A 12,319-nucleotide genomic window follows, 5' to 3' on the forward strand; every position below is an offset into this window, starting at 1 on the left:
TGTCCATTTAACCCATTAAACACGTCCCTGTCATAAGGTCACTTTGTCCCTACGTGGGTCTGACCCTTTAACCCATTAAACACGTCCCTGTCATTGGGTCACTTTGCTCCTACGTGGGACTGTCCATTTAACCCATTAAACACATCCCTGTCAAATGGTCACTTTGTTCCTACGTGGGACGGAACCTTTAACCCATTATACACGTCCCTGTCATTAGGTCACTTTGCCCCTACGTGGGACTGTCCCTATAACCCATTAAACACGTCCCTGTCATTAGGTCACTTTGCTCCTACGTGGGTCTGACCCTTTAACCCATTAAACACGTCTCTGTCATTAGGTCACTTTGCTCCTATGTGGGACTGACCCTTTAACCCATTAAACACGTCCCTGTCATTAGGTCACTTTGCTCCTACGTGGGACTGACCCTTTAAAGTTTAAACTACTCTATCTGTTTTATTATCCTGTTTACAGGATGAGTTGGTTGAAGCAGTTACTCTATTTAAGGATTTTGTGACAATCTACGATAAAAGATACAAGGACGATGAAGGTGAGTCTCTGTTGGAACCAGATTAACACCACATTCTATCCACACTACATTTTGTACGGAAGTGAAAGAGAAACATTGCAAATCCACATTACCAGTTAGTCTCAGATCTCATTGGGTAAGTGAAGTCACGGGCTGGTGTTGAAATAAAGAATACAGAACCCGGCACCTCCTAGGGCTGGCACTGGGATATATGGAGGCTGGCTCTGGGGTATATGCAGAGCCTGGCACCCCAAGGGCTGGTACTGGGGTATATGCAGAGCCTGGCACCCCAAGGGCTGGTACTGGGGTATATGCAGAGCCTGGCACCACTATGGCTGGCACTGGGATATTTGCAGAGCCTGGCACCCCTAGGGCTGGCTCTGGGGTATATGCAGAGCCTGGCACCCCAAGGGCTGGTACTGGGGTATATGCAGAGCCTGGCACCCCCAGGGCTGGCACTGGGGTTTATGCAGAGCCTGGCACCACTATGGCTGGCACTGGGATATTTGCAGAGCCTGGCACCCCTAGGGCTGGCTCTGGGGTATATGCAGAGCCTGGCACCCCCAGGGCTGGCACTGGGGTTTATGCAGAGCCTGGCACCACTATGGCTGGCACTGGGATATTTGCAGAGCCTGGCACCCCTAGGGCTGGCTCTGGGGTTTATGCAGAGCCTGGCACCCCAAGGGCTGGTACTGGGGTATATGCAGAGCCTGGCACCCCTAGGGCTGGCACTGGGGTATATGCAGAGCCTGGCATCCCAAGGGCTGGTACTGGGGTATATGCAGAGCCTTGCACCCCTAGGGCTGGCACTGGGATATATGCAGAGCCTGGCACCACTAAGGCTGGCACTGGGGTATATGCAGAGCCTGGCACCCCTAGGGCTACATATAATATTACCTGTGGGTCTCTTCAGAGGCTGGGAGACGTCTGCAGATATTCACCCAAAACCTGAAGAAGGCGGCAAGGATCCAGGAGATGGACCAGGGGACAGCGGAGTACGGTGTCACCAAATATAGCGATCTCACCGGTGAGTGACAGGGCAGAGACTGGGGACCGAGTGACAGACAGGGAAAAGTGGGCATGTGTGTGTGTGTGTGTGACTTTCTTCCCTTAAAGACATTCCATGCAGTGGATCCAGTAGGTGGAGGAGTGTATGGGACAGACGTACTGCCCAGACGCGCTCTGGGTCCTTTAGAAGTGTCTGTTTCCTCTCATTATTACACCATGCTGTGACCTTTCTGCACAAACACCACAGGGACAGATATACTTTTACTGGTCTAATTACCATGCCTTGTACCTGGTTAATCTGACGAGCCTATAATACATGCTTCTGATCTGATGATGCATGTTTAAGATGTATATACATACATGATACATGCTTATTATATATAGAGATAACAGGTTCATGTATTTGCACTTCCATGTTATACCCCGTTGATGGGGGACGGTTAGTTATTACTCGGCTGGTTCCCCTCTTCCTCTGTATTAGGTATTGCGGTTCTCGGTATTGTGTAACTTACATTGTTAAATGTCCCCACACTTCCCCAGTAACTCCCCAACGTGTAACATCATTCTGCGCTTCTATCTCGTGTGTGTGTGTGTGTGTGTGTGTGTGTGTGTGTGTGTGTGTGTGTGTGTGTGTGTGTGTGTGTGTGTGTGTGTGACCTCCAATAATAATTACGGAGATTACATCGTTTTTCTAGCATAACCTTCTTGTATCAAAACCGGTCTTTTCTTAAAAAGCCAACAGGGTTTATATTAACTTGTTCCATGTCTGTAGCTCCCACACACGTCTCTTTATTACCTTCGCACGGTTTGGTTACCCGCGCTGACTTCCGGCACTTCACATTTTCGCGCATCTTTGCCGCTTCACAGGAGGTGTTTGTCTTTATACGGGTTTCATTGTGACACTGCTGTATCTTCCTGCAACACGACAGTGACATTCATGTAGGTCAATATATTGTGTGCACTTGCTGAAGCCTCCTGAGAACGCCTGATCTAGAACGCTCTAGATTAGTCATCGTAAATTACAGTGCACCCAGGCCAGTGACCAATGTTACGTGTGTTTGTGTGTCATGTATGTATGTATGTATGTATGTATGTGTCTATATCTATATATTTTTGTTTTCCGCTCTCTTGTAGAGGAGGAGTTTCGGACTCTGTTCTTGAATCCTGTGCTTTCCAAGCGTCCCCCTCGTCCCATGAAGATGGCCGCAATACCCACAGACCCTGCCCCCACACAGTGGGACTGGAGAGACCACGGGGCCGTCACTGCTGTGAAGAACCAGGTGTGTGTAATGGGTCCATGTGCAGGAAGGGGATCCTGGGCTCTGTGTGCTGGGTTTGACTAATGCCTCTATCATCCCTCCTTTTTGTCTCCTCCCCTTGTCCCCCTTCTCGCTTTCCCTCTGGCACATGCCCTCCTCCCCCTCCCCTTCTCGCCGTCCTCCCCCTCCCCTTCTCGCCCTCTTTCCCCCTCCCCTTCTCACCCTCTTTCCTCCCCCCCTTCTCGCCCCTTTCCTCCCCCCCTTCTCGCCCTCTTTCCTCCCCCCCCCTTCTCGCCCTCTTTCGTCCGCCCTCTTCCCCTTCTCGCCCTCTTTCCCCCGCCCCTTCTCGCCCTCTTTCGTCCGCCCTCTTCCCCTTCTCGCCCTCTTTCCTCCCCCTCGCTCTCTCCCCCCACCCTTCTCGCCCTCTTTCCCTCCCCTACCCCCCCCCCCCCCCTTCTCTCCTTCTCGCCCTCCCTCCAGGGGATGTGCGGATCCTGTTGGGCTTTTTCGGTCACGGGGAATATTGAAGGACAGTGGTTCCTGCGTAAAGGGTCATTAATCTCCCTCTCTGAGCAGGGTAAGTATCCGCCTGGGCAGATTAGGTCAGTTACCCTGTGACCTTAATGAACCAGTGGGCAGTGACATGTTCAACGGGCTAAAAGTGTGTGTGTGTGTGTGTGTGTGTGTATGTATGTATAGATAGATAGATATCATTGAAGGTGTTTTGATATGAGTATCTACTGTGTATGTATGTATGTATGTATGTACATGCATACATACGTGTATATGTATATGTATCACAGATCACCTACCCTTGCCTTCCACCAATGATCTCCCAGATACTGCGGTGGTTACAGCCTCTCTTCTCCATATCGCTCCAACACATTTTCTGATTTCATCCGCCCATCGTTGTCTTTTGATTTTCCATTGCAATCCGGTTGAGTACCATTTTTGTCCAACGATGGTCATCTCTTGTGATATGTCTGACCCACCGCCATTCTAATTTCTTCACCCCTGTGATGTCACAAATCTTTGTTTGGTTTCAAACCCATTCATTCTTCCTGTCTCTTTGGGGGTAATACCCAGCATGCATCTCTCCATACTTAGAGTTGTCTGAAGCTTCTGAATTATTCTCGCATTTAGGGTCCAAATTCCACATCTGTGTGTGAGCACCGGCAGAATATATGGATTAAACACTTTTTAAGGAACACTGGAAGATTCCTTTGAAAGATTGTCTTGTTTTTTCAAGATGTGCTATGGAATATCTTCATTTGCCTATTGATTTTAATGTCTAAGATGCACATCCATCAATACCCCGTGGCCAAGTTACATCAAGTTACATCTTGTTTTCAACTACTTCTAAATCCGATCAGTCTATTGGTATCTTTTGTAGAGTTATTACATTGGTCTGGGTGAGATTCATACAGAGGCCGATCTTACATGCTTTAGGCCAGGTCTCCGCTGGCTACTGCAGCGCTCGCTGTGGCGGACGCTGCAGGGACAAGAGCCGCCCCTCAATGGGGCCGGGCCCGCTGCGAGGGGGGGCCGCCGCGCTGCGCGGTGAGTTTTTCCAGCCTGCAAGAATATTGTGTGGGGAGCTTGCGACAGAGCGCTAGGCCACGCCCCCCCGGCGGTTCAGCCAATGAGGGCAAACCTGCCGGGTGACGTCCCGGCCTCGTCACGCCCACCCTTGTTTTTCCCCCTGCAGCTCTCTGCAGACCGGGGAATTCGGCTGGGCGCGCTGCCTGCCTCGCAGACGCGCACGCAGCGCAGGCAGCGGGGCCGTAGCCTTAGTAAGTTCTCAATGTCTTCAGGATAAGTATGGTAGTGACAAGAGACAGGGGTGCCCAATGCTACATCCTATTGACAAAACATATATGATGAAAAGTATAAAGTAAAATACTTCAATAATAATAATATTAAATACTTGGTTATTTGGTTAACCCTTTGGCCAAAGCGTTATAAGCCTGCATACCAACGTCAAGGTATAACCAAAATAATGCAGGTCCTACACTACACTGTGAACCCTTCCTGTTACCTCTGTAAGAGGGGAAGAACCATAATGGGTCTTGTTCCTGCAGCAAATGAAATGACCTTCCATGTTAAAAAGGTGAAGGAGGAGGAGTGAGCTCTGGGGGGAGGTGCCACAGCCTCCGAATAACTGCTACCAGTCAGACATAAATTAACACACATTCCCAGCTAGCTCAAACTCCCACACCCACCACATGATGACCAATTATTATTATTGAAGTATTTTACTTTATACTTTTCATCATATATGTTTTGTCAATGGGATGTAGCATTGGGCACCCCCTGTCTCTTGTTGTATACCATTGCCACGCTCGGTAGCTCTCTGGTTGACATAAATATATATTCATCATGTGGTGGGTGTGGGAGTTTGAGCTAGCTGGGAATGTGTGTTAAGTATGGTAGTGCTCCATCTTTTTGACATTTTCTGTTCTTCAAGCAGCGAGTTTTGCAAGGATTTTCTGTCTCGGCTCCCTTAACATTTGAGTAGTTATTTCATCTTCCCTGGAGCTTTTCTATTCTTCATCTCCTTGATGTATGGCTTCCATTCTAGGGACCAATCATTAGGTCTTTCTTCCTGACTATGTCCTGTGTTACTCGTGTTCCCGTGCAATGTCTTGTAGTATCTTTTATTGTTCCGTTGTCTTAAGATTGGGAAATGCCAAATCGTCGCCCTCAACTCGCTGCTGCTTCTTTAAACTCTCTTTCGCTTTGATGGTCTTTTTCACCATCACAAAAGGGAGCGGGGAGGGACAATATCTGTTTACTGGGTGCCCTCCTATCTCACGCACAGGGTCGCTGGTGTGTGTGTGTTTATTAATCAATCACATCACATTGTGGGTATACAGTTAGGTGCGGAAATAATTGGACACTGACACAATTGTACGCCAGCACAATGGATTTGAAATGAAACAACCGAGATGCAATAGAAGTGCAGACTTTCCGCTTTAATTCAAGGGGTTGAACAAAAATATCATATGAAACGTTAATTAACACAATCATAAATAAAATGTTCATTTTTAATACTTTGTCGAGAATCCTTTGCAGACAATGACTGCTTGAAATCTGGAACGCATGGACATCACCAAACGCTGAGTTTCCTCCTTTGTGATGCTTTGCCAGGCCTTTACTGCAGCTGTCTTCAGTTGCTGTTTGTTCGTGGGTCTTTCTGCCCTAAGTTTTGTATTCAGCACATGAAATGCATGCTCGATCGGGTTGAGATCAGGTGATTGACTCGGCCATTGCAGAATATTCCACTTCTTTGCCTTAAAAAACTCCTGGGTTGCTTTCACAGTATGTTTTGGGTCATTGTCCATCTGTAAAGTGAAGCGCCGTCCAATCAACTTTGCTGGATTTGGCTGAATCTGAGCAGACGATATATCCCTATACACTTCAGAATTCATCCGGCTGCTTCTGTCTTCTGTCACATAATCAATAAACACTAGTGACCCAGTGCCATTGTAAGCCATGCATGCCCATGCCACCACACTGCCTCCACCGTGTTTTACAGATGATGTGGTATGCTTCGGATCATGAGCCATTCCAAGCCTTCTCCATGATCTTGGTTTCATCTGTCCAAAGAATGCTGTTCCAGAACTGGGCTGGCTTTTTTAGATATTGTTTGCCAAAGTCTAATCTGGCCTTTCTATTCTTGAGGCTTATGAATGGTTTGCACCTTGTGGTGAACCCTCTGTATTTGCTCTCGTGAAGTCTTCTCTTTATGGTAGACTTCGATAATGATATGCCTACCTCCTGGAGAGTGTTCTTCACTTGGCTGGATGTTGTGAAGGGGTTTTTCTTTACCATGGAAAGGATCCTACGATCATCCACCAATGTTGTCTTCCGTGGACGTCCAGGCCTTTTTGTGTTGCAGAGCTTTCCAATGCGTTCTTTTTTTCTCAGAATGTACCAAACTGTTGATTTGGCCGCTCCTAATGTTCCTGCTATCTCTCTGATGGCTTTTCTTTCTTTTTTTTTCAACCAAAAGATGCCCTGTTTCACTTGCATTGAAAGCTCCTTTGACCGCATGTTGTGGGTTCATAGCAACAGCGTCCAAATGCGAATGCCACACCTGGAATCAACTCCAGACCTTTTACCTGCTTAATTGATGATGAAATAATGAAGGAATAGCCCACACCTGTCCATGAAACAGCTTTTGAGTCAATTGTCCAATTACTTTTGGTCCCTTGAAAAGAGGGGGCTACATATTAACGAGATGTAGTTCCTAAACCCTTCCTCCAATTTGGATGTGAATACCCTCAAATTAATGCTGACAGACTGCACTTTAACATTATTTAACTGTAACTTGAATTTATTTTGGTACACAGCCAAAATAACAAAATTTGTATCAGTGTCCAATTATTTCCGGACCTAACTGTATGTTTACCCGTGTATCTCTTGCACAGAAACAAGCCGGGGTACCGGGTGGGTTAATATGTGAGAACAGATCCTTTGAACATATAGGGTATCTGTATGTACATTTAAAAAAAACCTGCCTCAGCTCTCCTAGGAGTAAAGTGACAGTATAGAGACTCCGGCCAGCCAGAATCACCTGCCCAGTAATTCTGCATACAGGCAGGCTGACTCATACTCCGGGTTAAGTCTCTTCTATTTATAGCATTGCTAAGGGCACGATTACATAAGCTTCTGCGAGTAGGGAAAGGTTTCTGTAACAGTAACGCGATCTTTTATGCTGCGGGGGTAATTGTGACTGAGTACAGATCCAGGGCTGGATTGGCACTCCTCAGAGTAACAGTGATAAGATGGAGACTCCGGCAAGCCAGTGTCACCTGCCCGGTATTATTCTGCATCCAGGCAGATTGATACTTGGGATGAGATTTATTAGATGTTTATCACTGCTAAGGGTGTGACTGCATGTGGCTGAGTAAGCAGGAGGAAATATCCCAAAGCAGCGAGATCTCTCCATGCTGCAGTGTCTGACTGACTGAGAGCAGAGACCACAGGAGGGGTCTGTCACCCTCACAGGGGCTTCTACTGGGGTACACAGGTCACAGGAGGGGTGTGTCACCCTCACAGGGGTTTCTACTGGGGTACACAGGTCACAGGAGGGGTCTGTCATCCTCATAGGGGCTTCTACTGGGGTACACAGGTCACAGAAGGGGTCTGTCACCATCACAGGGGCTTCTACTGAGGTACACAGGTCACAGGAGGGGTGTGTCACCCTAACAGGGGTTTCTACTGGGGTACACAGGTCACAGGAGGGGTCTTTCACCCTCATAGGGGCTTCTACTGGGGTACACAGGTCACAGGAGGGGTCTGTCATCCTCATAGGGGCTTCTACTGGGGTACACAGGTCACAGGAGGGGTCTGTCACCATCACAGGGGCTTCTATTGGGGTACACAGGTCACAGGAGGGGCCAGCAAATATCCATGGATGGAACCCGTCTGAATGAAATGGGTAAGAGAATGCAGATGAGAAAGGGGTCTTTTGGAGGAAACCATCTTTCAAGGAACCTTTTACTGTGCCTCAAAGGAACGTGTTTGACCCGTGTATTGTGCCTGTGTATGGATGCGACGATCATTCAGAAGCTTCACTCAATCCCAAGAAGTATGGAGAAATGCATGCTGGGTATTACCCCAAGCAGTATGGAGAAATGCATGCTGGGTATTACCCCAAGCAGTATGGAGAAATGCATGCTGGGTATTACCCCAAGCAGTATGGAGAAATGCCTGCTGGGTATTACGTGAAGAGACAGGAAAAACAATAAATTGGTTTGTAACCAAACAAGTCTGTGAAATCACAAGGTGAAGAAATTAAAATGGCGGTGGGCCGGATATCGCAAGGAGAAATTACCATTTGTTGAACAAAGATTTGTACTCAACTGGATTCTGAAGGTTATCAAAAGACCAAGACGACCAGAAGTAAGATGGGAGGCTGAAAGCAGAACGTGTGGGAGCGACGTTGAGAAGAGAGGCTAGAACCGCCGTACCTGGGAGATCATTGGGGGGGTGTGGGGGGGGCTTCATCCAGCAGCGGGGAGACGAGGGTTGAAGATATGTACACAAACACAAATGTAATATCACACACGTTAATGTATTTATTAATTGATTTGCCTACATTGTATGACGCCCACAATGACCTTTTTGTGCTTGCAGAGTTGGTGGATTGCGATGGAGTAGATCACGCATGTGGGGGAGGTCTCCCATCCAGCGCGTATGAAGCCATCGAGAAGCTGGGTAGGTGCCGGTGCTCAGTCTAAGTCTTTTTAATAACAGGGACACCAGACACAAAACATTTGTGGGCACATTTTGGAAATCTTCCTGGAATTTGTAAACATTCCTAATGTGTGTTTTTGAGAGGGGATGAAATATTGCGAAAATGTTCTGAAATTTAGTTGGCCTAAAATCACAATTCACGTGGCGTTTGGTAAGCCGGCCGATACATTCGTTCCAGGGCAGCTTTCCCATTCTTGCTCTAAATTGTGCCACTGCTATAAAGTGGGACTAAAGATTGCAGTTCTGCGACGGATGCCATCTTTCTTGCAGGCGGTTTGGAGCTGGAGAGCGATTACAGCTACCAGGGACACAAGCAGAGCTGCAGCTTTTCCACCGGCAAAGTTTCGGCGTACATCAATAGCTCGTTGGAGATTCCCAAGGATGAGACGGGTACAGGCAACTTACCACTGTGCTGCTTTCCCAGAGGCTTTGCCTGCAGATCTTGTTCATACAGCCCTATGCCTTAGTGAGACAGGGCTGATGATGATGATGGCGCGTGGAATGTTGCTGGCGCCCCTCTGGCAGTTAGAGGGCACTAGTGCCGTCCACCATTTTCATTTATATCTGCGGAGTTCTGTTGTTGCACCTGACGCTCTTTAACAAAAACCGCAAATGCAGGCACACGGTGACACGCAGATATAGGCACACGGTGACACGCAGATATAGGCACGCGGTGACACGCATATATAGGCACGCGGTGACACGCAGATATAGGCACGCGGTGACACGCAGATGTAGGCACGCGGTGACACGCAGATGTAGGCACGCGGTGACACGCAGGTGTAGGCACGCAGCGGCGACGCGCAGATGCAGGAATGCAGCGGCAAGGCGCAGATGTAGGCACGCGGCGGCGCGCCGATGCAGGAACGCAGCGGCAAGGCGCAGATGCAGGCACGTGGCGGCGACGCGCAGATGTACGCACGCAGCGACACGTAAATACAGTGACGATCGGACACAATGATACTAATTTACTAGCAAATTAATAAACACACACACACTACACATTTACATGCATTGATGGACACACACACCCACACATACTGGCGCACACACACCCACACATACTGGCGCACACACACCCACACATACTGGCGCACACACACCCACACATACTGGCGCACACACACCCACACATACTGGCGCACACACACCCACACATACTGGCGCGCACACACCCACACATACTGGCGCACACACCCACACATACTGGCGCGCACACCCACACATACTGGCGCACACACACCCACACATACTGACGCACACACACCCACACATACTGGCGCGCACACACCCACACATACTGGCGCACACACCCACACATACTGGCGCGCACACACCCACACATACTGGCGCACACACACCCACAAATACTGGCGCGCACACACCCACACATACTGGCGCGCACACACCCACACATACTGGCGCGCACACACCCACACATACTGGCGCGCACACACCCACACATACTGGCGCGCACACACCCACACATACTGGCGCACACACACCCACACATACTGGCGCACACACACCCACACATACTGGCGCGCACACACCCACACATACTGGCGCGCACACACCCACACATACTGGCGCACACACACCCACACATACTGGCGCGCACACACCCACACATACTGGCGCGCACACACCCACACATACTGGCGCACACACACCCACACATACTGGTGCGCACACACCCACACATACTGGCGCACACACACCCACACATACTGGCGCGCACACACCCACACATACTGGCGCGCACACACCCACACATACTGGCGCGCACACACCCACACATACTGGCGCGCACAACCACCCACACATACTGGCGCGCACACACCCACACATACTGGCGCGCACACACCCACACATACTGGCGCGCACACACCCACACATACTGGCGCGCACACACCCACACATACTGGCGCGCACACACCCACACATACTGGCGCGCACACACCCACACATACTGGCGCGCACACACCCACACATACTGGCGCGCACACACCCACACATACTGGCGCGCACACACCCACACATACTGGCGCGCACACACCCACACATACTGGCGCGCACACACCCACACATACTGGCGCGCACACACCCACACATACTGGCGCGCACACACCCACACATACTGGCGCGCACACACCCACACATACTGGCGTGCACACACCCACACATACTGGCGCGCACAACCACCCACACATACTGGCGCACACACACCCACACATACTGGCGCACACAACCACACATACTGGCGCGCACACACCCACACGCGCACACACACCCACACATACTGGCGCACACCCACCCACACACACCCACACATACTGGCGCACACACCTACACATACTGGCGCACACCCACCCACACACACCCACACATACTGGCGCACACACCCACACATACTGGCGCACACACTGACGCGGTTGCAATTTAGAAAATAAAGAATGTTTTGGAAAAACAATAATTACTTAGTGTGCCAAGTAATTTATACTTTCTAATTATTTAACCTGTCTGATTCCTTTCAGAGATTGCAGCCTGGCTAGCGCACAATGGACCAATATCAATCGCTCTGAATGCTTTCGCTATGCAGGTAGGGGATTTTTTATTATAAACATATCAATACAAAATCAACAAACACATTTAAAATATATTTACACTGTATACAGGAAATATTTACACACTTTTATATCTGAACACCAGCCCATCTTCTCTCCCAGGACGTTATATCCCACCTGTCTCTCTGTCCCTGCTTTATCTGCTCTATATCCTGTCCCACTGCGCAGGTTACAGGCACGTGAACCCGCTCTGTGGGGAGAAGACTGCGGGTGATCCACAGCCTGTATTTTACCAGTGCATTAATTAACCCCACTGTGCTACCGCTGTAACCCTGCAAGTGATCCCTAAACACACCGTACACTATCTCTCAATAGTTTTGACCCTTTAAATCTGGCATCCGTAATGAGGCGGCCATACTCTCCCACATCTCCACTGCGTAGGGGCACTCCAAGAGGAGGTGCTCCATCGTCTCCAAGATCCCAGCACAGGAACCTCGGGGGGTAGTTCCTGTCCGCTATGTTTTTATATTTAAAATTTGCTCTTACATAAAGACGCCCATGGAAAGTCAACCAGACGGTATCCTGAACCCCAAGAGGGATCCTCGGGTCTAATAGATTCTGTAAGGCCTCTTTCTGGTCCTCTTTATCGCAGTGTATTAGATCTAAGTGTGTGACATATTCTGCTCTGTACTGCC

At 49.3% G+C, this 12,319-nt stretch overlaps 1 protein-coding gene across 1 annotated transcript in view; it reads left to right on the top strand.

Annotated features, from left to right (window-relative positions):
* The window catches only part of CTSF (cathepsin F), a 28,890-nt gene that overhangs the window by 3,989 nt on the left and 12,582 nt on the right, over positions 1-12,319 (top strand). Inside the window, exons 5-11 of the mRNA XM_075569735.1 lie at positions 472-547; positions 1,440-1,553; positions 2,669-2,814; positions 3,274-3,370; positions 8,938-9,018; positions 9,328-9,447; positions 11,595-11,659. Coding sequence (XP_075425850.1) covers positions 472-547; positions 1,440-1,553; positions 2,669-2,814; positions 3,274-3,370; positions 8,938-9,018; positions 9,328-9,447; positions 11,595-11,659 — 699 coding nt within the window. The remainder of the gene's footprint in view (positions 1-471; positions 548-1,439; positions 1,554-2,668; positions 2,815-3,273; positions 3,371-8,937; positions 9,019-9,327; positions 9,448-11,594; positions 11,660-12,319) is intronic.

This window comes from Ascaphus truei, chromosome 14 (assembly GCF_040206685.1).
Source record: "Ascaphus truei isolate aAscTru1 chromosome 14, aAscTru1.hap1, whole genome shotgun sequence".
Classification (NCBI taxonomy): domain Eukaryota; kingdom Metazoa; phylum Chordata; class Amphibia; order Anura; family Ascaphidae; genus Ascaphus; species Ascaphus truei.